Genomic DNA, 26,796 nt, shown 5'->3' on the forward strand with positions numbered 1-26,796 from the left:
TGGGTACAGTTTTACAGATGGATAAGACAAATAGGAGCAATTAAAATGTAAAATTACAACTATTTTGTAAAATAGCTTGAAGCAGATATAGAAGTTTAAATGCATTAAATGATGCCTCAAGTATGTCCCCAAAGCAAGAGAGATTGCTGAACATGAGTGTTGCTCTTTCCTATAGTTGAGATGGATGTTTTACTGTTTGCTTCCCTACTTATTTGCAGATAACACTCTCCTTGTTGTGATGTTGATCAATGTTCCTAGTGTACTCAAGGAACTTTTTGTAAATGCTATATTTAGTGCTGGAAACACTAATTTGTTGGCCTTAACACAATTTCTAGAAGCACAAGAAGGTACTCTAGGAACGATGTCTCAAAGTGCACTGGGGGGTCAGTGGACATAAAGAGATGCCTGCCAGTAGGAATTCGATTGACAAATATCAATTGTCAGCTCACTAAAGGTTTTCTAAATATAAATAAGCTTAAAAAATAAACATATCCAAAGCAAAGACTACCCCATTTGAAGGCAATAGTTTATCTAATGATGAAATTATCTATTCAGGCCTGTGAGGACCACAGAGCTATACATTTGCCTTGGTGCTCAGATGTCACTTTATGAGCTTAGATTAGACCAAGAGGCTCTGAAGTGAGGCCCTGTAGGTGACTATACTAAGAAGAAAAATGTGGATTTGGTGATGAATTGAAAATGTGCTCTGTGAGCTATACTCTATGATTTTTAAACTGTAATGTTTGAATCAGCCTCATTGCTACTTCCTCCTTCACTATCTCCCACCACTTCTTCTACAGCAGCTCTGGTGTGATCCAAGTCTACCCAGAGCAGCTCCTGTCCCTGCCCTGCAACAGACGCTCAGCAGTTCCCCTGCTGGCCATCAGCTATGTCACAGGAGAGGAAGGAAAGAACAGTTCTGGCTGTTTGATTCCCTGCTTCCCTGTCCAAGAGAGCAAGGTAAGGGCTCACTTGGCTTCTCCTGAACCCCAGCAGGGGATTTACAGATGCCTTCCCTTCGCACCACCATCTGAGTGGCACAAAAAGAGAAGAACGGGACAGGAAATCTGCTCCAAAGTATTGACTACGGCTGCTTTGTCTTTCTAAAAGATGTCTGGTCCTCAGGTTGGACACCACTAGATTAGATGCACATACAAAAATCCATAGTAACTCCACTGAATTTAATGGAGTTACTCACAATTTACACTAACGGGAGTGCAGAATTTTGCCCAGTGGGGCTCTCTCTTTGACCACTGTTCTATTCCATTACTTAAGGATGAACAGAACTGCCTTTTTAAAACAAACAAACATGAAATATATTTTCCTTTTCATAAAACCAATTCCTCCTCAATGTTTTCCTTATAATCTCCCTACTTCTAGAGCCTGTGAGAGTTGTATCCATGTAACTGACAGCAGAATTTGGCCTAATGGTTCAAATTTTCAAAGGAGCCTCATTACTTTCACACAATATTTCACATCTAAGTTTTAGTGGATGGAAAATCTCAGATATGTGACCTATTATTGATAATTATCTTAAATTCAAAAAGTAATAAAAATATTTCAGATTGCTAATATACAGTCTATGCTCAAAGTACAATGAAATTACATGGTATGATGTACTTACAGTCAGATACGTAGCTGCATATACACTAAGAGCTGCTTCTTTGGATGGAAATGTTTTTCTGGCTCTCATAATAAGATCTGGGTTTCCAGTACAGGCATGTGCACCACTGATGAACTGTGTGAACTGTTGACATCCAAGTGCTGTATAGTTGGGTTTACAAAGTGCAAGAAAATGTGGTGCAAGGTTCCCTGTTACTACTTGTCCAGCATTTACAAAGATATCTGTAGCAAACAGTCCAAATGCATAGATTCCTAAAGAGGAAAACAAAGTTAATTTCCTACTCCAGTACATTATATTGTAGCTCTATTATTTATTATTATATTAATAATACATAAGAACATAAGAACGGCCATATTGGGTCAGACCAATGGTCCATCTAGACCAGTATCCTGTCAGATGTTTCAAAGGGAATGAACAGAACGGGGCAATTATTGAGTGATCCATCCCATCATCCAATCCCAGCATCTGGAAGCCATAGGCTTAGGGACCCAGAGCATGGGGTTGCATCCCTGACCATCTAAGTTAATAGCCATATGTTATGTGAGGGGGAAAATAACACTTCCTTATTCACTTTCTCCACACCATTCATGATTTTATAGACCTCTATCATATCTTCCCCACCCACTCCTTTTCCAAGCTGAACATTTCCAGTCTTTTTAATCTGTCTTCACATGGAAGCTGTTCCATACATTTAATAGGTCCTGCCATACAAGACACCTCAAAGCACCTCACAGATATTAAGGGTCAGATGGTGGCATTAAGCTCCAGGCTTGTGCTGGAGATGGTCCATACCTGCACAGCCTCACAGGGGCATTGGAAGGCGCCCGAAACTCCCAGCGCCTTGGAGAAGTTCAGTCTCTCCCCACCCTCTAGAAAGGTGCAATATGTTCTTTCCTTCTGCAGGCTGCCTGCTTCACTAGCTCTTACGGTTGAGAAGAGGATGCTAGCTCTACCTTTTTCTAACTTTTTGGGGTAACTAGCGGTACTTGCACTTGGAGCATGGGAACTGCAACTTGTCTGGCCCATGGGTGGCAGTGCAAGGGACAGTGGGCAGGCTCTTTCAGCTTTCCATCCAACACACCAGCTCAAGAACCAGGAAAGTCTGGCCTGGATCAATAACTTTAAGACATACTAGGAACCACACATATTTTCGACAAGCATCTCTTTTTTCCCTCAGCTGTATAAACTAGCTAAAGTGATGAATTATTTAATATAGCTGTACACAAGCCGTCTTCAACTGTCTACCACTGGGTACCTTTCTGTGCATGGCATGTTTATCAAAACATCAGCATAGCATGGTAAAGATGTATATATGAGAAATTATTTATGCCAAAGGATTTATCATGAAACACATATCAGTGAAGTATTAGCCTTTTATATGCATTGTTTTATTAGTGTGGAAATAAATTTATCTGATTATTCAAAGGATAATTGCTACTATTTGATGTACACATCATGTTTCTTACCATTCCTGCTGGGAACAGTAGCTAGCACTAGAGGGAAGGACAATCTAGTGATTAGAACACTAGCCTAAGACTTGGCAGAATCTGGCCCAGCCACAGATTTCCTAGACAAGTCATCTAAGCCTTTCTGTGTCTCAGTTCCCCATGTACAAATGGGGATAATATTACTTCCTTATCTGGCAGAGAGTTGTGACAATAAATGTATTAACGACTGTGAGGAACCTGGATACTATGGAGGAGAGGGCTGCAGAAGTACCTGTGTGGCTAACTATCACTTTTTTTTTTTTAGACATCTCAGAAAAAACTTAGAAGAACCAGAATTATTTTTGAGGTGGCTTTGCACCTCTTAACTTCAGAGACAGTAAGTCCAGATGGTTACTGTTCCATACCAATGATCATTTATTTTGGATTGCTAGAAATCATTAAAAGGTGGATTGTGCCTGTGTGGCTCTGCACGGAAGGACTCCCTCAGTCCCCCGGGGGTACACTGCCCCCAAATGGGTAGGAAGGTGATGAAGATGCATGGCTTTGGCCTCACCCTCTCACTGGCCCTAAAGAACAGTAAAATTTACTCTTTCCTACTCTCCCTGATTGCTCTTTGCTTCTGTGCACTCGAGGGTTCATTGAATGAGCAGGAGTGCAGGCACAGATTATACATGTCCCTACATTAAGAAACCAAGTGGAGTGGGGGTAGCTCCTTTACACCATCCCTTCCCATCCCCATAGATCCATGCAAAGCCCTGGCACAGTCTGGTCCTTAATGATTTCTACAAGCCCAATATTATTGCTAGTATAAACCTACTAGCCAGCTGGAATGACAGTCTCTGACGTAAGATAGAGATGCCACAGACATTTTCAGGCTGTAAAGAATGGCACAGCTGTGCCCTCCCTTTACACACTAGGGCAATAAGGGAGGGATTGTGCATCCCTGAGGCATCACCTCCTGCTCTGGGCTGTGTCTAACAGACCCAACTGAGCCCTGCTACAGCATCTCCATATTTATTCAAAGGTTCAAAAAAGTGACATTTGGAAACTATTTTATGGATATTTTAAGTGGTATTTTTTTCCCAAATACACTGCACTAAACAGCGGCACTGAGATCCTGGACCTACTGAAGTCAATGGGAGTTTTGTTATTGACTTCAGTGGAGCCAGAGCTTCACCCTAGGTGTATATAACTGCTGAATCAAAGCCTGAATTACAAAGTACCTAAGCATGTGCTTAGCTTTAAGCACATGATTAAGTCCGACTGACTTCAAGTTGGGCACGTGTACATGCTTTGCTGGCAGCCAAGCCAAAGGCCCTAGGAGCTGAGATACCTCTATACTCCCTGTCTGCAGTGGGCCTGGTCAGCCAATCTATCCTGTTGCAAGTCTGCTGACCATGTCTCTACCCCTCACTTGGCCTGCACCCAGTGCTTAATTTGTAATGAAAGAGGCCTGGGGTTCAAGCAATTAGGTTCCAGGGCTCAAGCAATTTTTTTACATTCATAACTGATGCAGCAAGCCCAGAGATGAATTGCCAAGCCTAGAGGTGCCAGGGCTCAGCCCTGGCAAGCCCTGGCACAAATTAAGCACTGCCAGCACCCAGTTCTTGCTATCTGTGCTGCTGCTAATAATAACTGCTCACCCAAAACTCCCACTGGCTGCCTAAAAGAGCAGTGCTAGGTCTACAGAGGAGTGCATACATGGGGAAGAGACCCATTACCTGTGTTGTTAGGATTATATGTAAAGCATTTGATGTTACATAATGTTTTTCCTCATTTGAAATCTTATGATATTGACTATTTGCATTCATAAAACTATAAAAGCATTAACTTTGCCCATACCAAGGAATCGGATGGTTCTGCGCACCAGTGGATTTATATAACAACAGTCTCCAGTTAATATGGTTTTTTCTTGGTTTTCAAAATCCCTTGTAGCTAGCTGTAGACAAAACACTGCAGTTTCTCCAATGATTATCTAAGGAGGGAAACAAAAGGGGAAGACATGGTACATCAGAGTTCAGCAAGCATAAATACTAATGATGTAGAGATGATTGTTTGTTTGGTTTGGGGGAGGGTTAAGATAGGACAAGAAAAGCAAACAGAAACCCACATAAGTGAGTCAAGTCCTGCACAGTTAATCTACTTGTGAAGGAAATATGCCATATAGCTTGTTTTAATTTATTTGCATAAAAAAAGAGGATAACCTTTCATAACAGAGACTTAGCACTTACACCCACGACCCAGTTTTCAGGAAAAAAAATTCTTAAGTCAAGAGCCATGGACTACATAATATCTGAGATATGTGTAAAAGCATCAGGAGTGAAGGGCTGGTGCTGTGAGGTGCTGAACACTCAAATCCTATTGACTTCAATGGGCACTCAGCACCTCACAAGACTGGGCCCTAAATCATTTGATCACAGAGGAAATATTCACTCTAAAGCTTCTGTTCACATCAGGAATTGTTTGGCCACAGTAGGTATTTAAGGGACAATGATTGCCTATTTTGCTAAGCGAATTTGTCAAGTTCGATATTAGCTTTGTTCATCACACTTCAACAAAATGTCATTGCTGATATCTGAACACTCACTGGGCCCTGTTTCACACTTTACAATCTTTACACCAAAGTGAATTTATATTTGAAATGCTTTTAGACCACACTTTTCAGCTCTGTCAGTAAGAACTGAAACATTCAGAAACACTAAACAAATGCCAAGTTGAAATTTAAAATAACCTTCATAAAGCATACATCTTGTTACCATATGGCTATACACTGCTCTTGATTTGCATGTGTATACACAACTGAAGTTTTTTATATAGAGTACTGAAGCTTTATACCATGTACAGTATTGTGGGGGTAAGGGTGGTCTAGTGAATAAAGTGTAGGGTTGAGATACTGTATACCAGGTCTGCCAGGGTTCAGTTCACCATGTGATCTTAGGCGAACCATTTTACCTGTTTGCCCTCAGTTAACCCATCTACATAAAGGGGATATCAACACTTATACCCATTTACACAGCACTTTGAGAACTTTGGATGAAAAGCAGTATACCGAGTGCCTTGCTATTAAATTCTGGAAAGACAGCAATCCCTATTCAAATAAACAATGCTGTATTATGGCCCAAATTTTTAAAAATCTTCACATAGGAAATAATTAATCTTTTTTAAAACCACAAAATGTTTTTGAACAGCTTTATGAACTATATTATTCACAAAAGCATCACACCAGGATATAAAGAAAACTGCAGGCAAATGCAATGACGAAGTTGCAGCCAACAGACTAAATGCCACATTATCTGACTCAGTTATTATTTAGATTCCCTCGGAAAACTTTTGGCTAGATTGTGACATGGACCACTCATCCACACAGGGGAGGAAATGGCCTGTTTATAATACCGTAGTCCAAATAACAAACAACAACAACAACTCAGGAAGGCTACATGATTGGAATGGAAGGCAAAATTTGGTCAAATACACTGAACTTTGATTTTCTCTGATTGTAGAATCAGAAGCCAATCTAACGGCATACATTTTAGATTAAACACAGTAAATCCAGTACACAAGCTACCAAACTTCCTTCCTCTCCATTTTGATCTGACTCAAATGTTCTACATCTGGGAAGTACAATTCCTCTTTCTATACTCCTTTTATCAAGTTATGATTCAGAAACAGTTAAGTACATGTGTAAAGTTTAACTCAACCTTGAAATCTGAGTTCATCAAAACAATGGCAATGATAACAAGAGCTCAGCTTAACAACTCCTACAGCTTTCATGAAAAAAGCTTTAAATATGTGGATGCGACGGCTGAAACCTCTTAAGATCTGTTATGTGCTTCACAGGTTTCTCCCTACGCCCCTGGAGAACAGAAAATCTAGGATTTAATATTAGACAGTTTGAACATATTGGACCAGATTCTTCCCTCCGTTGTACCTGTGCCAATCCAAAGATCCTCAGTGGAATTACTCCAAATTTCCACATTGTAACTAAGAGCAGTATCTGGCCCTTAGTATGAATTCCTTACATGTGCATGTCATGAGATAGAATGCAGAACCTTCTGCCAGTGCTTGCAATGTCAAAGTTGCTTAGTATCTCTGAATATGCTGATCCATGGGAGGCATAAATATGGGTTCCCCTTCTTGGTTTACAGGAAAGCTGGGGCTTCTGAATGGGACAACCAGGCTTTCCAAGTATCCCATGTTTCTATGTGGGACAGGCGCCCTTGCCCATCACTTGGCAGCTTGTCTCTATTGGTTGTATCTGAACCCTGACAGGCAGCAGTGATGGTTCTCCTGTTGCACCTCCTATCTCTGTTGGTAGGCCAGGCAAAGACAAGTGCTACCCACGGCATCACCTGGATCACCTAAATGGATTGGTCATCAGCTGTCATTAAGACTGCGCCGATCACAACACATCCGCCATTCTTCTCCATATTCGTCTGAAACATTTTACAATGTCATCTTCCCATCTTCTTGGAGGCCGACCAGGTGGTCTTTTCTGTTCTCGCGGGTACCACTCAGTAATGATTGCGGTCCACCTATTGTCCATGAACCGTGCTATGTGGCCCGCCCATCGTATCTTATTATATCTGCTTTCCACAACAATATCTTTCACACCGCTGCATTCTCTAATCATTTCGTTTGGGATATGATCCAGAAAGGAAATTCTCAACATAGCTCGTTCCATTGCCCTTTCAGCTACTGACAGCCGCTGTACTTCTCTCTTTGTCAGTGCCCACGTTTCACTGCCATACAGCATGGCTGGCAGCACTGTTGAATTGAAGATATTTGTACGTGTGGTCTTGTCGATTTTTTCTTTGAGGATGTTCTTGATGGAATTAAACGCACACCATCCTGCCCGAATCCTTCACGAGAGTTCTCCGTTCATGCCTTGGCGCATATTAACTTCTTGGCCCAAATATATGTACTGTTCCACTTCTTCAATTTCTTCTCCTGTTACCGTTATTCGGGCTTTTCGTAAGATGTCTGAACGCATGTACTTCGTTTTGCAACGGTTCATTTTCAGACCGACCTGACTGCTTTTCTTGTCAAATCTTCGTAGCATATTATGCAATAGTATTCTGCCTCTGAGGTGAAATAAGTTATTCTGGTACTTGATGTGCAGTTTCGGGGGTCAGAAAGTTTAAGAACTCTGCTGTAAGCAGAGCTGTTGATGTGCCAGGCCCTGCTCTGTGCCTTCAGATATAATGTACAATGAGTGGAATAAGTCATTGTGCACAACAGGCAACCATTTGTATTCCTCCAAAGCCTGAACGCTGATGGATTTCTCCCAGAGTTTGGTGACAGAGCTGTGCTGGCAGCTCAGATAAGCTGTTCTTCCCTCCCCGCAGCCTTCTGCATGGGCACAACTCTGTCCAGAATTCAGCCTCTAGTTGCTGTTAGAAGGTAATTCTCCTCTCAGATTCTCACAGCAGATCCTGGGCCAGATTCTGTTCCCCACTCCGTCTTAGTACTGCACACATCCCTTGCCCTACCATCTCCATGTGGGTAGCATCTCTACAGGGACGGGGGCAAAGGGCCCATGACCTCACCACCTCCCTGCCCCTTTGCTGTGATTTGAACGCCCAGTATGGACTAAGAAGGAGCAATCGCTGCAATCCCCCTAGTACAGAGGCTGCTACAGTGCCCAGCTTTGCATGGGGAAAATGTGTAAAGGGAGGGTACGACAGAAGCTTATCCCAAGTATATTGAATTAAATGTGATTATCTGTGTACTTTTCCCCTCCCCCCCAATAACTCCGCAAACAAAATGATTTCCCCTGATATTGTTCAAAGCCCAAAATGAAAAATTCTGTTAAATAAATTAGTCAATAATTATCCTGCTGTCCATGGTAGCATTGATACACTTATAGGGATACAAACATGAAAAAGTGACAGAGAAGTTAGTAGCAGTATCCATTAGGTTGTTTTGTTTGAGATACACTCGCTAGCTTGGACCGCTAAAGGGAAGAGCATATTCAAGAATTCAGAGGTCAAATACGGATTCTATAATTATGAATCCTAGATTTAGAAGAGATTGTTGAGATGGAATTATAATGTATAAAGGTATCAGGAAAACAAGATGTGAATTTTCCAAACAAAATAAATTTTACACTAAATAAAATATTCACCCCATATATAGGTCTTTAAAAATCTTTAAGTTAAAATGTGGTTTACCTGATTGTCTTAGTAGGACTAGCAGGAGAAGGATGGTGCAAGTGATTAAGGGAACTAGCCTAGAATTTGGGAGACCTATGTTTAAGTCTCTTCTCTGCCTCAGTCTTCCTGTATGATCTTGGGCAAGTCGCCCAGACTCTGTGCCTGTTTCCTATCTGTAAAACTTCTTCTTCTTCTTCTTCTTCAACGCTTAGCCAGACAGTCGGCCGTAGCGATCGTTTGCCATTTGGTCTGTTACTGAGCAATTGCAAAGGCTTGACGGCCTGAGAGTCCAACATCAGAACAGACTTCATGAACCCATATACTAGGGGGTCTCCCCTGGACCGCCTCCACCCCTCAGTTGGTGGAATTTTATCCCGGATGTTACAAATCACCTGGAGAATGGCGTTCACTGGAATGTCTTGTGGCATCCTTGCAACATGTCCGAAAAGCATAAGGCGCCGCCTGTGGACAATGGCCCCAGTAATCTCTAGACCCAAACTACCATAAACATCTGCATTACAGATGAAGTCATTCCACTTTATGCCCCATATACAACATTGACATTTTGTGTGGAAAGCCTCCAGCTTTGTCCAGCCTGCGCGGCGTAGTGTCCATGTTTCGAAGCCATACAACAGTATGGAAAGGATACAGCTCGAATAAATCCTGAACTTGGTTGTCATACTAAGATGATGGTGATTCTGTATCTGTTGTAAATGGCCCATGGCAGATGCTGCGACGCCAATCAGCGTAGTCAAGGTTTGTGAGTGAGAGATCACCAATCTCAATGCCTATGGAAATGACGGAATGCTGCATTATGAAATCCATTGCCTGACAAAAGAGTGCAGGGGCCAAGACACAGCCCTGCCTGACACCAGATACTGATTTAAAAGACGCTGACATCCGGTTCCCCAGATGAACACGGGCAGTGGTTCCATTATGTAGCTCTCTAATCAAGTCCAGAAGAGTGGTAGGGACACTTTAAGGCCTTTCATAATGCGACACGGCCTATTGAATCAAATGCAGCCTTAAGATCAACATATGCTACCTGCAGGGGCTTCCTGAACTCACGGTGTATCTCTGACAACAAGCGAAGGGCCAAAATGGTGTCTAATGTGGACCTGTTCCTTGTAAAGCCTGACTGTTGGGGACGATGCTTCTGATGTAGCAAAGGCTCCAGGCATGCCAGCAAAACATGCGCAAACACCTTCCCTGGAATGGAGAGCAAGGTGATCGGCCTGTAGCTCTTACATTCACTCTGTGGTCCCTTGCCCTTATAGAGTGAGATCACAATACTGTCCTTCCAGGCGATTGGCAGAGTTCCAGTTCTCCACACCAGATGAAAGATGGCCAGAAGTGATTTTGCTATCTGTAAAACTGGGATAGTGATAATTTCCAATCTCAGAGGAATGTTGTAATTAAAGGATTGTGAGGTACTCAGATACTATCATAATGAGAGCCATAAAGCATTAAGATAGATTGCAGAGGATATGTACATTACATGTTATGTTGCAAACTTCATTATGAATACTAAGATTTCCACAAAGAGAGAGGCAGAGATATACATACTCAGGAAAAGAAGAATCATCCAGAGAAAGGGCACCAGATGCTAACCCATAGGCAAAGTTGTCTCCCCTACACTTAATCTCCATGGCAAATATCTTTCCTGTGGTACGACCCATACTACATCCAGTTCTTTAAATTGAGAGGAGGGAAGTCGAACAATATTATTTTCATTTGATATAATTTAATACCTTGTTTGTTTTCATGGCTGTTATGCACGGGTCCCACAGATTCAATAGTGTTCTACAACATAAGTCCTTTTTCTGTTCACTTTTCAGGATGATTGTAGCATTTAGCACATATTTCCTAGATTGGCTCCCATCTCCTAAACAATCCAAATCTTCTCAAGTCAGGTTGCAGTGGTGCTCTTCTGCCTTTCAGTTTTAGCATCATGTGTACATTTAGATATCTATTTTCTGTATCGCCTTACCATTCATACGGTATATTCCAAACAACGGAGGTCCTAAATTCGGAACCCTTTTCAAACTTGAAATATCACAATACACCTGGCTCACTCCAATTATTAGATCTAGAATAGCTGTGACCTCGCTGGTTCTTCAATGTATTGGATAAAGTAGTAACCTTCTGCTAACTCCATAAACACGCAACCTTCTTTACCTTCCTCTACTGTTTAAAACAGACAATATCCTTGTAGATGAATTACTCTAGCACATGGCTCCTAACATCCTAACAGACAGATTTTTCGTGAACCACCTCCCCTCTCATTCACAGTTATTTGGTTCATCTCCTTTCTCATTCACAATTGCATAACACCCCTGGTTATACTTAGCAGGATTAAAAAAAGATTGAACATTTATGCAGATAAGAATATCTAATTATAATATTAGATTAGAAGGAAATTGTTCTAGGAACAGATTCTCCTGTTACTGCCCACTTTAGGATTTACTGAACCTCCCAATAAAGCATCAGATAGTACCCACTGTATGTGACAGGACACTAGACTACACAGACCACTGTTCTGATCCACTATGTCAATTCTTATATTTATGTTCCAATTACAGCAATTGCTCACATGCAAAAATAATTCTGGGAAAATATTTATGTGACACGTTCTTTAATGTGCTAAGTGTTTTGTCCTTCTTGAAAATATTGATGATACTGTCTACTTCTGCCCCTCATTTCATTCCTCTCTCCGACCAGTTCTGTTTGTCTCAGCTGGAAACAACGGGTCTGATTCAAAACCCACTGAAGTCACTAGGAGCCTTTCCATTGACTTCAACAGGACCACACCTAATGACAGACAGACAGCACCACATAGTCCACTAAGACTATGTGGTGCCTGACCACCTGAAAGATGTCCCCATATCACCATGGTCCAGAGACCAACGCACAAGAACATCATGCCTGAGTTCACAAGTCCTGCTTTTCTTCCAGATTTGTGAGAGGAAAAAGCCCAGGCTAAAAAATCTTAGTGAAGATGGATGAGAGGAATGCTTCTCTCTAGTATGCTTTTTGTGGGAGAAATAACTTCAGCAAAATGTGGGTCTTATCTTACAGGCCCTCACATTGGTTTCAATAAGAGTTTTTCACAGAAAGGGCTGCAGGACTAAGGGGTTTGTCTTGTTGTTGCTGATCTGCCTTCAGATTTGTTTTCTTAAAATAAAACAAGATAGTGTTGCATTTCTGGCCAGCATTCACCTCCAAGTGACATCAATATTCACTTTTGAATGACATCAACATCCTATAGAACATGCAAAATCTAGCAGCACAAACTGTGGTGCTTAGTGATTTTGTAGACTAACTCTACAATCTCCTTTAAACTAAAATTGGCTTATGAGGTGACAGCCCCGGCAGGAAAAGCAGTGGCAGTATCACCAACAGTAGCAATTTCAAGTTCATTATGCAGAGCTTTCCCTTGAGGCCATTTTCTTTGTGGTTTCCTCATTCTCATTGCTTCTTGCTTGTTTAAACTGATTGAGAAAGCCATCGCTAGTTTCCTCCTAAACACATTTTCTAGTGTAAATATGACCAAAAGTTTTGAGGAAAAAAAATCCTTCTGAAAGAAATGTATCGGTTGTTAATTATATAGAGAATAATCCACCTGGCATTCAGCACGTAGAAATACAATCACATTGAGTAACCACTCAGCATGTGTTGTGAGAGGATGCAAAAAAGAATTCCACAATTTATCAGGAAATGAGCAGCAAGGAAAACTTGGAAAATATCCTTCATTTTCAATGTGGTTCCTTATCCATAATTAGGAAGGGGGTCAGTTCAATGCATTTAAAGTTACTACTGAAAAATTATTATTAGTATATAAAATTAGATTTGTAAATATTAGCAGCTTTCGCACAATTTTTATAATGTAGAAAAATGTAGGTTGCATGTCAGTCAGTAAATTAGCTAACTATTTCTAACGGTATTAAATGCTCTTTATCTCACTTTATGATATATGGTATAGTTAGTCATTATGTAAAAACAGTGAAAGTTGTTCACTTTATACAAATTTTACTTCTGCTTATAGGTGAAAAGTGCATATTAATCAGACATTTTATAACCAGAGGTCTTCAAGGGAATGCTATGAGAAAGCACTTTATAAAATATAAAGTGACCAGCTTTGTCACTCAGCCCTCAGCCTTTGAATTACAATAATTTGTTATACTGTTGTATTTCACCAGCATGAAACAGAATCTTTTGAAGTACATTGTGGCTAAAAGCTTTCTTATTCTGATCATTTATACTTATCTGTGAGTACCTTCCCGTTCCCTATGGAATGTTTATATGGCCCCAGAGATGAGTTCTCTGCATAGCAAATTATGCTTCCAACACGGGAAATGCATCATCTGAGGCCAGAGTTCAGACACATAAAAGACCGTTTTTAGATATGGTTATGAGGATTTAGATTTAGGCTATTTCTAATGCAGTTATGAGAATCTCCTTTACATGACCATTGCATAAGGGAAGAGTGTAAGTCTTGATCTGAAATGTACACATCATAGGCTAGATGTTGAGATGCTAATGCCTGATCATGCAGAAGTGGAGAGGTGAACAATAAGTCCCTTGTGCAAAGAGCAGCCTTGGAGAGATTCTGCCTGTCTGAGGAATAATCTCTCTGCTATACCTCTTCCAACAGTGTAGCTCTGCACTACTTCCCCTATTCAAGGCTCTGAGTTAAAAGGCACAGTCTAGCCCTCTGTATTGTTGTCAAAAAAGGCAGCATCCAGTGGTCTGTTATGCATGGAAACTCCTTGGATGAATAGAAAATGGATAAAACACTATGGAATCACTATGGGAATGCTCCTAGAATTGCTATATGGGGGCCCCAACAGGCTGCTCTCTTAAAATTGTCACTGGTACAGCTGCATGTTGCTGGGACAAGGAGCATATTCTGGAATGTCACATTACAAGAGGCAGAGTAGATAATCAATTCCCTCTACAAATAGAACTGGTGAGGAAGGGGAGCAGTGGCAGGGCTGGCTCTGGCTGTTTTGCCGCCCCAAGCAAAAAACAAAAACAAAAAAAACAAAAAAACATGCGGGGCGGCCAGAGCCAGGGTGCAAACTTTCGGTGCCACTTACTTGGCGGCTCGCGGCTGCCTCCCCCGGCTGCGCTAGCTAGCGGGACTCCCTGTGCTGCCCGGCTAGCGGGGGGGGGGGGAAGGGAGCGGTGGGGAGAGAGAGAAGGGGGGTAGCCAGGGCTTTCTTCAGCCGGGGCGCTCGCCAATCGGCCCCTCCCACCGCACCGCCTGCCGGGAGGGCTCCACACCGCTCCCGCCTGCAGGTGAATTGAAGGTCGGTGGGGAGAGAAGGACGTGGGCTGCCGGGCTTGCTGCACACCTGGCACCGGCTGGGGCAGAAGGAGCGTGCAGCCCGCTCGCAGCAGGGCGCTCCCCTCCTCCGCGCCGCCGCTCCCTACAGGGCGGCCGGAGCGGCAAACCAAAAAAAAAAAAAAAAAAAGGGTGGCTGTGCCACCCTAGGATTGGACGGAATGCCGCCCCTTAGAATCTGCCACCCCAAGCACCAGCTTGCTCGGCTGGTGCCTGGAGCCGGCCCTGAGCAGTGGCATGCTGATCAGTGATCATTACTACTTAGTCAATGCAAATGGGACTCAGAGAAAGGCATGAATGCTGCAAGTCATTGCTACGCCAAGTTAACGTGGGGGGACATTGGGAAACGTGGTGATTGAATGCAAAATTGGTGGGACGCAAAGATTTGTTTGTGCCTAATAAAGTGCATTGGTGACATAGGTTTGCATAGTTAAGCATGTCTAAAACAATCAGCCATGTAATATTAACAAGCTGCAGGCTAAAACACTGTTCCGCAATTGGAAAGCTGAAGGGCTAATCTTCTCCTCCAGGTTCACAGATGTCTTATAAAGTTGTCCATGTTCAATCAAGTGTGAACACATCTCATCCTAAATGTAAAATATCAGTAACTACATTAGATTAGTAGCTTTGGCTTTTAAAAAAGTTTCTGATACTTGTAAAGTGATGTCAGTCTGTTTAGGCCTCACAATTTATCTTTCTTATGAGAAGGTAAATGCCATGCAGTATTGCTGGAGCATGCCTTTGGGTCTGATCCTCAGCCCACTGAAGTCAATGGCAAAACTCTCAGTAAGGGGACTGATGCAAGATCTCCCCCTGTACCTGTTGGGCCAGATCCTTGCCTCCAAGCCAGCCCCTTTGAGCTGATTTGGCTGTGCAGAGAAACCATAAGCTTTTGTATCATATGTGGCAGTAGTTTGTCTCCTTATGTCTCTTGTACTTGGTGTAAAAGATGTATTCATCATTAAGCATAATTCCTACATTTAGGACATTTCCCCCCCAATATCTATTTCCAACAGCTATGTTCCTTTATGTTTCCTTAAACCTTACTTGATCTACACATACCTTACTTGATCTACACATCTGTAATACCCTATTTATGATTAAATTTAAATAGTAAAATTCAACATATACTATCTTCCACAGTGCCTGAGCTGTCTTAACAGGTACTGGGCATACAAACAGTATGTCTTTGAAAGTCCTGGTCACAAATTAACTTGGGAGTTTGTATCTTGCATGCTGCTGCCCTGTTCTGTATGCTCTCAAGGTTTTGTGGGAGATAGAAAGTCTGAATCTCCTGCCTCTCATCCTGTCCTCAATTCACACCATCTTCTCCCCAGTCCAACTGAAATTGAACAGAAATCATGGGGTGACAACTTTCTCTCTCCTCCTCAAAAGTACCTCCCCTCCCCATGAGTCCTGTCTCGTGTGATGCTTTGATAATGGTGGTAACTTCCTGCTTCAACAGTGCCATTGACATGCAGCATGCCAGAAACTAATTTCAGTAACTCTGCAGGATTTTGGACATTGCCTATCTTCCGCTTATTCTAATGCTCCAATTTTCTCAAGAAGAGGAAAAACAAAGCACTTCTGGGATTCCTGAATACCACTGCCCCACCATACTTTAAAATACATTATAGAAATTGAGACATGATCCTCCCCCTTTAATTTTCCCTCCCCTTCTACCTCCTATCCCCAAACATCTCCCCAGTGTCTAGAGATGTTGCTCCTATTCTGACCACTTTTCTAGTGAGCATGTGTGTCTCTGACTAGTGCAGGGATCGGCAACCTTTCAGAAGTGGTGTGCCAAGTCTTCATTTATTCACTCTAATTTAAGGTTTCATGTGCCAGTGATACATTTTAATGTTTTTAGAAGGTCTCTTTCTATAAGTCTATAATATATAGCTAAATTATTGTTGTATGTAAAGTAAATAAGGATTTTAAAATGTTTAAGAAGCTTCATTTAAAATTAAATTAAAATGCAGAGCCCCCCGGACTGGTGGCCAGGACCCGGGCAGTGTGAGTGCCACTGAAAATCAGCTCATGTGCCGCCTTCGGCACACGTGCCATAGGTTGCCTACCCCTGAACTAGTGTGTTTAAGAGGGTGGGGCTGGTGTCACTAGTGATTTACCTGGGGACTGGTAAGTATCTGGTGTGACCTTTCCTGGATGGAACTGCTGCCTGAATTTACATATATTTTGCAGATTTTGGTCTAGATCATATAGTCCTTACTCAAGCCATTGAGACTGAAGGATCAGACTCTGTACCCTGTATCATTATTAACACATTATGCTCTAATATTGGAATTAAACAAATGATGCTGCCCACCTGACTGATGTTTATCACTAGTGTTGTTTTGGCTTTTCATGACAGACAAATGCATCTGCAAAGCCTATATTTATACTTCCTCTTGGCTCCTGTCACTGTAAATTATTATTTGAGCCATGATTGCAAAGAAGCTTAAATAAAACTTATAATAAAAAAACAGTCACCATTTTGCAAAACATCTTCTTTATCTTCTGAACAACATAACTGCTTCCTTTGAAGCCACACATCTAGCATTGCTCTAATTATAAGGGCCTCTGTATAAAACTCTCTCCCTACACACGTATCTTAAGGCTACTGTCTAATTATCAACCCAATATATCTATCTTTTTCCTGTTGAAGTCACGATAAACCTCCCAATGAGTTCAATGGGAAGAGGATTGGCCCCTAAATCCTTTTGCAATTAGGGATGAAATAAACAGTTCAAATAAAATGTGGGGTTGAAACATGAACTCTAGAAACGAATGCTGTCCCAAGAACTCTAGAAACGAATGCTGTCCCAAGAACTAGCTGGAGTAATGCCAGCAAAGCATACTGATAAAGGACTAAGTATCAACTTATGGGGAAGGAGTCTAATGGTTCACAGAAATCAAACAGAAGAGATCTGACAAAAATGTGAGGTTTGCCCATGATAATTTGTAATTATCTTAAAGTATTTCCTTACGGTCCTCAAAATTCTAAGCAATTACTGCATAAGGACAAAATATAACTAGAGATGAATTAAAGACACACTAACATCCCTAATGGAGAAATACTTGATGGTATGGAATTATTAGTCTAATCTCAACTGTACTGTATTTTATCTTCTGTACTTTGAGCATATGCTCAAAGATACTATATGAGAACCATAGACTTTAAGGTCAGAAGGGACCATTATGATCATCTAGTCTGACCTCCCGCATGATTTGGGGACTTCAACAGCTGAGTCAAGGGAGAGAATTATTCCAGGAGTGGGTGGGTCAGATTTTGTGGCCTGCATCATGCGGGAGGTCAGACTAGATGATCATAATGGTCCCTTCTGACCTTAAAGTCTATGAGTCTATGAGTCTATGATGCAGGCCACAAAAGCTGACCCTCCCACTCCTGGAATAATTCTCTCCCTTGACTCAGCTGTTGAAGTCCCCAAATCATGATTTGAAGACTTCAAGTTGCAGAGAATCCTCCAGCAAGCGACCCCTGCCCCATGCTGCGGAGGAAGGCGAAAAACCTCCAGGGCCTCTGCCAATCTACCCTGGAGGAAAATTCCTTCCCGACCCCAAATATGGCGATCAGCAGAACCCCGAGCATGCGGGCAAGATTCTCCAGCCAGACCCTCATTGACCATTGTTACCAATTACCAGCGATGGCACATTATTGACCTATTGACTAAAATCACATTATCCCATCAAACCATCCCCTCCATAAACTTATCAAGCTTAATCCTAAAGCCAGAGAGGTCTTTTGCCCCCACTGTTTCCCTGGGAAGGTTGTTCCAGAACTTCATCCCTCTGATGGTTAGAAACCTTCGTCTAATTACAAGCCTAAACTTCCCGACGGCCAGTTTATATCCATTTGTTCTCGTGTCCACATTAGTACTGAGCTGAAATAGTTCCTCTCCCTCCCTGGTATTTATCCCTCTGATATATTTAAAGAGAGCAATCATATCCCCCCTCAGCCTTCTTTTGGTTAGGGTAAACAAACCGAGCTCCTTGAGCACAAAAGCAGCAGTAAAATTACGAATAACCCAACACTGACATACAGATTACATTATTATTTCTAATGTATGCAGAAGACAGAAGAAAGAACCCAGAAGAGGGAATGGGATTGCAATCTTTATTGGATGTTTGATACACATAGAAGGAGCCCAGGTGAAATCCTGGCCTCACAGAAGTCAAGAGCAGATCTCCCATTGACTTAAAGTGGGCCAGGATTTTAGAAGAGATGCTATAAGTATGTACCAATCAGCAGGGAGAGGACTAGAAAACAACAAACTGGCAGCCCCTTATCTAGGCAGCCCAAAAATAACAGGTTCAGTGATAGTGATTAATAAGTATAGATACAACAGTGTAAGATCATCCTCCTGCAGTCCTTTTTTTCCTCCACACTCGAAGAGCTATAATTTCACTGTGTCCAATTATTTCTCCTTGAGAATGTTGTTATAATAAATGAGTATACTGAAGTGATGTTTATTAGAGATAAAATTTTAATGAAGGCTCAGAAATGGGAGCAATGAGTTATTTATAACATGAGCATTAGAGGTTTTAATGATTACTTTAACTATGTAACGGTAGTTAGCTAATCCATACAATAAGTCTTTTCATAGTACAGTACATACCAGTAGCATAAATACCTTTGGTATTTACTTTAATTTAGGAGTACATGAGAAAATAACATGGCTCAACATTTTTTTTCACAGGACAAAGAAACCTAAAGGGTGTATCTACACTAGGCTTTTTTGCCAAATAAATATTCACACTATTACTACCACTGCTTCAGCTGTACTGGGTGGTAGGAATGGTGAGAAAGTTGGATTAGACAGGGCTCCAGATGGCTACTGGCGTTGTAAGCAACATGTTATCCAATCCAGTTTAGAGGTTTACATAATACAATGCTTAAAATGCTAGGGGTCCCAAGTACCTTCATTAGGGCGACTCACTGGTGGAACAGAACCAGTAATAGCAACAGTGGGAAATTTTAGCAAACATTTCTAGCATAGAAAAGGCCTCGCAAAAAGAAAATCATGCACTTTACTGCCAAGACAGTGGAGTGTAAAACAGCTTTTTCTAGGTATGTGGACTTACAGTAAATATACTGTAAAGGCTACATACTAAGGTGAGCTGAGTAAGTCTTGTTACTTTTCTTCAATGTTTGTGTATTTCTCTGTCTACTTCATAAAACAATACAAGTGGTATTTACCTTTCAAAGAACATACATTCTCTATTTAGCTGTAAAATAATGGTAACTAGATGTGGTTGGGTATATCAAATGTGTTGAGAAAAACTCAAGAGTTGAATAGAGACAAGTATTTTAATGAACACCTGTATTAGAATACTAGGGCTAGAAAAGTTGTGAAATGGATGGGCTTCAATGCAGACTTTATTGTGGCTTGAGTTATTCCTCTCTGTGAAGATAATAAACAGATATTTAGTTAAAATATGTAATTTCTATGTGTGTGTACACAGCATTTGGCCCAATCTCTCAAACTTTGGACAGCCAGAGCTCTCATTGGAAAGAGGAGTTCCAGGTGTGCTGGGAATGCAGAGTTGTGCTGCTGGGTGTTTATACACGTTCAGTGATATTATGATTTTTTCAGCTGTTTAGGTATTCAGGAGTAGCGTTACCATCTGCCTGCCACTTTGAATGGTATCAACCACAGAAGATTTACCTCTTTCTTGGTATTCCAGCCTTGTCACTCTTTTCCATCTGGGTGACTACATGGCTCTTTCATTGTCCTTGGTTTTCACTATTTCCAGAGGACAGATTCCATCAGGCTCTATAACTGTTTCTCAAGCTTTTTGCTATATTTTCTGATGTGCATTCTGAATCTTCTCCTCCTCTTAAGTCATCTTGTGCATCACATTCTAATATTATAAACTCATGTCCTACATTCAAGAGATGAGACAACTTCCCTCACCCCCTCGAAGAATTACAAACACATTTAGGTAGAATTATAAACACATTTAGCAAATTGTGGTCTAACTAGGCTGATGCACAGGGAATTGAGGAAGAGGGGGTGTGGAAGGGAAAGCCACCACAGGCCCACTTCTTTCCCTTCCGTATATGTGAGTGAGATGTAGCAGGGCAGGAAAGTGGACAGAGCCTCGACTCCCCGCTATCTTCCCACACAATGCTCTAATAAACACAGCTGAACCAATGCATCTGAGGAAGTAATCTGTGCCAGATGGTGCAGAGTACTTCCCCCATCCCAGGAAACCAGCAATCAAATTGTGACTCTCAATCTGGTTCCTGGTTAGCTCCTAGAAGAGCAAAGCTACTAGCTACCCCTTATATGGAGCTCAAGGAAAAGCCACAATTGCTCTTTTTTCCTAGGTTAGGGCTCAAACTCTGATGGACAAACAAAACTACATTTAACCTTTAGGGCTGTTTGTGAAAAATTATTCCAATTACAAAACTGTCCAGATTCCTCCCTGCTCCATCTCTACTGACTTCAGTGAAGCTACAGCAAGGATAAATGAGCCAAATGTTTCCATGATATAGCCATATAAGAGTGCTGTTTTCTGTCAGCGAAATGACACTTAATCTACATATTTATATTCAAAAATGTTGTTTTGAAAATTAGTTACAATATATACTCATTTTTCCTACTTCCTAAGACCTATCCTATGAATTTTGCAAACCATCAATTATTGGACCAACTTCTGTTGGTGAGAGACAGGTTTTTGAGTTTACACAGAGCTCTTCTTTAGGTCTTTGAGCTCTGTATAAACTCGAAAGCTTGTCCCTCTCACCAACAGAAGTTGATCCAATAAAAGATACTGCCTCACCGACTTTGTCTCGCTAATATCCTGGGACCAACACAGCTACAACACTGCATACAATCATCAATAGCATTTTATTCCATTCTATTTAATTGTAATGGTTTCACTTTCACATAAATACATTGTTGTTTTTCTCTTAGCTCCCAGATGATGATTTGAGGAGTTGGTTTCACCAGAGATAACACTCTTATTTAGAATGAGCAAGACTTCAATATCATCTAAACGATGGCACTGAAGATCAAAAATCTTTTATGGTTTTAATTTTTAATTAATGTATACAAACAAAGAAACGGCTCTCTAATTGCACATAATTAAGTAATAAGGACAGAGTAATAAGCAAATACTCAAGTGTGTTTTCCTCAACTGGGACCTTTGTTTCCATATATAGTTGTCTTGGATTGTAATAAGGATTTCTATTATACAGCTATAGCAACTATGTTCCACTTACTGATTCCAACATCATTCTTGAATAAAAAGAGACAGGCTACTAGTTGATTAAAGAAAATGTTCACAAAATTATTCGGAGTTTGAGTGACAATGAAATCATGAGTCAGATTCCTTTAGTGACTGCATGCCACCCACATGCCTAAAACCACCAAAATGGTGTTTGAGAATGTTATGTAGAGAAGGAAAAATAATCAGCAAACCACATTAATGGGCTGATATCACTTCTTGAAAAGCTGTGTATTATAATTTCGATCAAAGCTCCCAATTGCCTTATGAGAGAAGGTTTGCATTCATTCTCCCTAACCCCATAAACAAAACATATATATATGTATCCTTAGAAATGAATAAAGGTCAACTACTGTAATTTATAATGGAGGAAGATGCCCAAAATAGAAGCAATTTAAAATTATACTATACATTGCTTATGACTACAAGTGAAAAAAAAATTGCAGCTATTTCTTAGTATAAACTGAATCTGCAGTCAGTGGAAAGTTTGCTTGAGTAAGGATTACAGGATTAGGCTCAATATGATCATAGTATTGCAGGTTTATGTTCCATATGACCATGAAATCATATGAAACAGCATGCACATGTGGGATCAGGACCTTTATTTTTAAATGTACTCTATCACTGGGGGGAAGGATAGCTCAGTGGTTTGAGCATTGGCCTGCTAAACCCAGGATTGTGAGTTCAATCCTTAAGGGGGCCATTTAGGGATCTAGGGCAAAAATCTGTCTGGGGATTGGTCCTGCTTTCAGCAGGGGGTTGGACTAGATGACCTCCTGAGAATCCCTTCCAATCCTGATATTCTATGATACTTATCAGACAAGTAGACTAAATTAAAATAATCAAATCTCAGATATTTTATATAGTGATTTTCAATTGTAGATCTGAAAATACTTTTCAAAGGAAAATAAGTATTACAGTATCCCCATGTTACAGATGAGCCACAGAAAGATGAAGTGACCTTCTTAAAGTTACACAGCAGGTTAGTGATAGCCAAGAATAGAACTCTGTTCTCCTAACTCCCAATATGATGCCTTACCCACTAGACCATGTCACATCTACATAACCGAATATTAAAGGCTGGGTTACAAAAAATGTTCACAAATATTATTCATTTTTAAAATAGGACGTCACACAGAACTGTTGGGTTTTGGAGAAGTGGCCTATCGGCCTCAGCTAGACTTTTATATGCATCCCCAAAATATATTATCCATTATTTGTATTAGTATTGTTTATGATGGAAGCATATGTGAAAACTGATGGTTTCCTCTGAGAATGCACCCTGTGAGATCAGTGTGTAAATTCCAAAATTTCAAACATATAGTTTTCAATGCAGAACAAAAATAGCAAAAGTTACTTATAATTCTATTTTGGCTGTCATTTATTACACATCATACGGCCATATAAATCCTCAATCCTGTATTATGTACAATGAATAACAGTTACTTAGCATGGTAAGTAGTTTTCACTTTCCATTTTAGATTAAAAACAATGTGCCATGTGATTTGGGAATTTATACACAGGATTAGTTGAACTCACAACATTCTCCCTTAACCATAAGTGCATCATTTAAGGACAAATAGGCATTCAGCTGTTGAAAGTGGAGACTTCTGACCCATCCCATGGAATGAAACACATGGCCCAGAGTTGGCTGGCGTTCCTAAACACTGCATGCAGTGAGCACAATGGGCATTATGAATTCCATTTTTGATATACATAAGTATCTTTTGTGGTGTTATGTTGGTTTGGATTCTCAGAAAATGGTAACAGGAGGAGAAAACAAACACCATTGAATGACTCCCAACGAAGAAAGATTAAGGTCCTGATTTGTATCCTGGATTTACAGGTTACAACTTCACTGGCCTCTTTGTTTTACCCAGGGGTAAGTGAGAGCAGAATGAGATTCTAAAACAGTGTATTTGCCCTGACATCTGTGCCAACAATCCAAAGGGTATAACCCTGTCTGGTCAATAAATAAGTACTGAATTACTTTAGATCTGGTGGGATGAACCTTAAGATATCTTGAGTGTGGTAAACTAAAAATAATTTTTAAAAAAAGTTTGCAATGCAACTACTCTTTCACACAGAAACTGATGCAGTATAGATTTCCACTTTGTTTTACCATCATGTGCCAAAATGAAAAATGGAGACTTTCTAAAACTCCTTTTTCTCACAGGTAAAAACGGATAGCATGTTATACATACAATTTGTGGAAATTAGTTTCTTGTGAAGCATGAGGATGAAGGAAAAAAACTCACACAAAAGAAATTAAAGCTGAGATGGCTGGTTCAAATAGAATCTTGAAAGCACTTTGGGGAAAACCTCTGTGTGAAAATGGAAACAAGTTTTGCCCTTATAGAAGACTATAAAGGTGGAAGTACTGTAGAGACATAAGGGGTTGGAGCTGAATAACTAGTCTGGATGAGACAATTGTTAATAGAAAAGGCAATTTCAGCAAATGAAATGTAGCAGTCATTCACTGATTTGTTTAAATATTAAATTCAGCATATGGAAATTAAATTCATATCCCATGGTTGCATTTTGGATTTAAACAGGGTATAAAGATGCAGGGGCCCTTTGGGAATGATTTGATTAGCTGGTGAGGAAAGAGAGCTTTATTGGCTAGCTTTTCATGTCAAGTGTTAATAGCTGTCAAAAGTACCATCAAAGGAGTCACTTGTAAATCAGCTTTAGCTAATCAAAGATGTTTCAGAACTACTAGATAGGTCACATATCAGGAAGGAAGATTTTGCTCATTATACACGTGTAAAAAACATTTCCATTTGATGTGAAAGTGGAGACGCAGGGTTTATTTAGGAGCTGGGTATCCAACTATAATGTGAGATTGTATGACTATTTATTTGTGGAATAGCACTCAGAAGTGTTCAGATATTACAGTGATGGGTGCCAAGTATAAACTCAATCCCGACAGAACATTCGGACTGATCCAAACTTTCTTGGATGATACCTTTAAATGACTGACAGTCTGGAGGACTCTCAGTAATTAACATCTTGCCACACAAAAGATGATCTTTCCAGGACATCAGAAATTGGTGACTTATTGCCCTGCTAGAAGGAGCTGTGGGTGTGTACGCCTTCCTGCCCCAATTATCCAATTTCCTTGATTTCTTGTCAGGAGGGATCAAATGAAAGGAGTCTCTCTAGTCTCCTTGGGACTGTATAGGAATCACTAAGTGTATGTCTACTCAGCAACTAGACACCTGTGTCAGCTGACTCGGGCTTGCGGGGCTCGAGCTGCAGGGATGTTTCATTGCTGTGTAGACTTCCAGGCTTGGGCTGGCACCCAAGCTCTAGGACCCTGTGAGGTGGGAGGGTCCCAGAGCTTAAGCTCCAGCAAATGCTCGGAAGTCTACACAGCAATGACTTAGCCCTGCAGCCCAACTCAGCGGGTACGGGCCAGCTGTGGGTGTCTAGTTGCTGTGTAGACATACCCTTAGACATCTGCTTTGGAATCACCATAAATCAGAAGAATATTTCACCAGTGGTAATACAAAGATCTATGGAGGAGGACATAGCTATAGTTATATATAGGTCACATGGGCCAAGTCTAATCCTGGAAAGGGTCCAAGGAAGCAGCTCCAACTGAAGCATATAGCACTTACATAGCAGAAAGGCTCAAAGGAGGTGATAACATGGTGAATGGTGAATATGAATCCTAACAGAAGGCCCCTATGTCTGCACCAAGAGAGGACATCAAATGTGACTTCTGTATTTTTCAAGGAATGAAAAAGATCAGCCTGTCTCAGTTCTGACCAACTTATTGAATATTAAGGTGGATTTCAGGATAAGCTTTAGGAAAAGCTATGAGTTCAGTACATGTGTCATGAAACCCAATGCTGTGGCCACACTCAAATGTTAAGGGCTTTAGTGCCATACTCAAAGGCATTAAAGTATCTTAAAAGATCTCTGACATCAAGCATTCTTTTTCTTTTGCTTTGATTTTTCCCATGGTGCCAAAGCACCCAGAGAAACAAAAACAAATCCACTTGGTACCATGGATGAGCATGGAATGAATGACCATGCCAAAGTGGATGGAGGACTCAGTGTGAAGGTGCTCTGCTTTCTGATTGGGATGAGGAGTGAGTAATTAATGGAGAAAAATTTTCCTGTCCATGGCACAGTGAATTCACTGAGGCACATCTCCAGGAAATATTTTGTGGCAGAACTTGAATCCTTTAAGAAGCACCAAGAAGAAGAAAAAAAAACAAAAGAAAACAAAAATTCTGACACCCCCCACCCTTAAATGTAACACAATCCAGCAACTCTGTTTAAAATGCACTACACTAAATTACACAGGACTAAACCTATAATAAAGTGACTAGTGAACTAAAAACTACACTTTAACAAGAACAATTTGAACACTCTTAAGCGGGTGATACAAGCGCAGTCCCCAGAGCAATAGCACAAGGAATCAATCATAGGTGTAAGAAGGAGAATGTATGAGACCTGCAGCAGTTTTGAAAGAGGCATCAACAGGATGAAAACAATTTTGACAGGATGCATGTGACTCCCATATCCCTCCCCCCCCCCCACACACACACAGTAGTTGTGCCTCTGCACAGAAAATAGGAACTGAGGTGCACATATGGCTTTTTATAGAAGCAGTCTTCGCAATGTACAGCACATATGCACAGGGCCACAATTTTCAACCAGTCTTAACTAAACGTAGTAGTCCCAGGTCTGATCAACTCAGACATTGGCAACCTGTAGGGGCAAATGTGTTGAGGAAAGAGCAGAGAGCTATGAAAGCTGTGGTGATACTTAGGAGAGCCCTTCTTTCTCATTGTTCTCAATGTGGTCTCAGTTCAGGTCTTGGTAAACCATAAGTGTATATTAACTTACCCACATGGGCAAGCGTACATATGTAATTTGACACAGAAAGAAAAGTGAAAAGTGAAGTTTTATAGTGTTTTTTCCAGATCATAAGAACATAAGAATGGCCATATCGGG

At 40.9% G+C, this 26,796-nt stretch overlaps 1 protein-coding gene across 1 annotated transcript in view; it reads right to left on the reverse strand.

Moving 5' to 3' along the window:
• Positions 1-26,796, reverse strand: part of PLPPR5 (phospholipid phosphatase related 5) — a 51,118-nt gene that overhangs the window by 18,268 nt on the left and 6,054 nt on the right. Inside the window, 2 exon segments of the mRNA XM_065409788.1 lie at positions 1,625-1,875; positions 4,915-5,047. Coding sequence (XP_065265860.1) covers positions 1,625-1,875; positions 4,915-5,047 — 384 coding nt within the window.

Source organism: Emys orbicularis, chromosome 8 (genome assembly GCF_028017835.1).
Source record: "Emys orbicularis isolate rEmyOrb1 chromosome 8, rEmyOrb1.hap1, whole genome shotgun sequence".
Taxonomy (NCBI): domain Eukaryota; kingdom Metazoa; phylum Chordata; order Testudines; family Emydidae; genus Emys; species Emys orbicularis.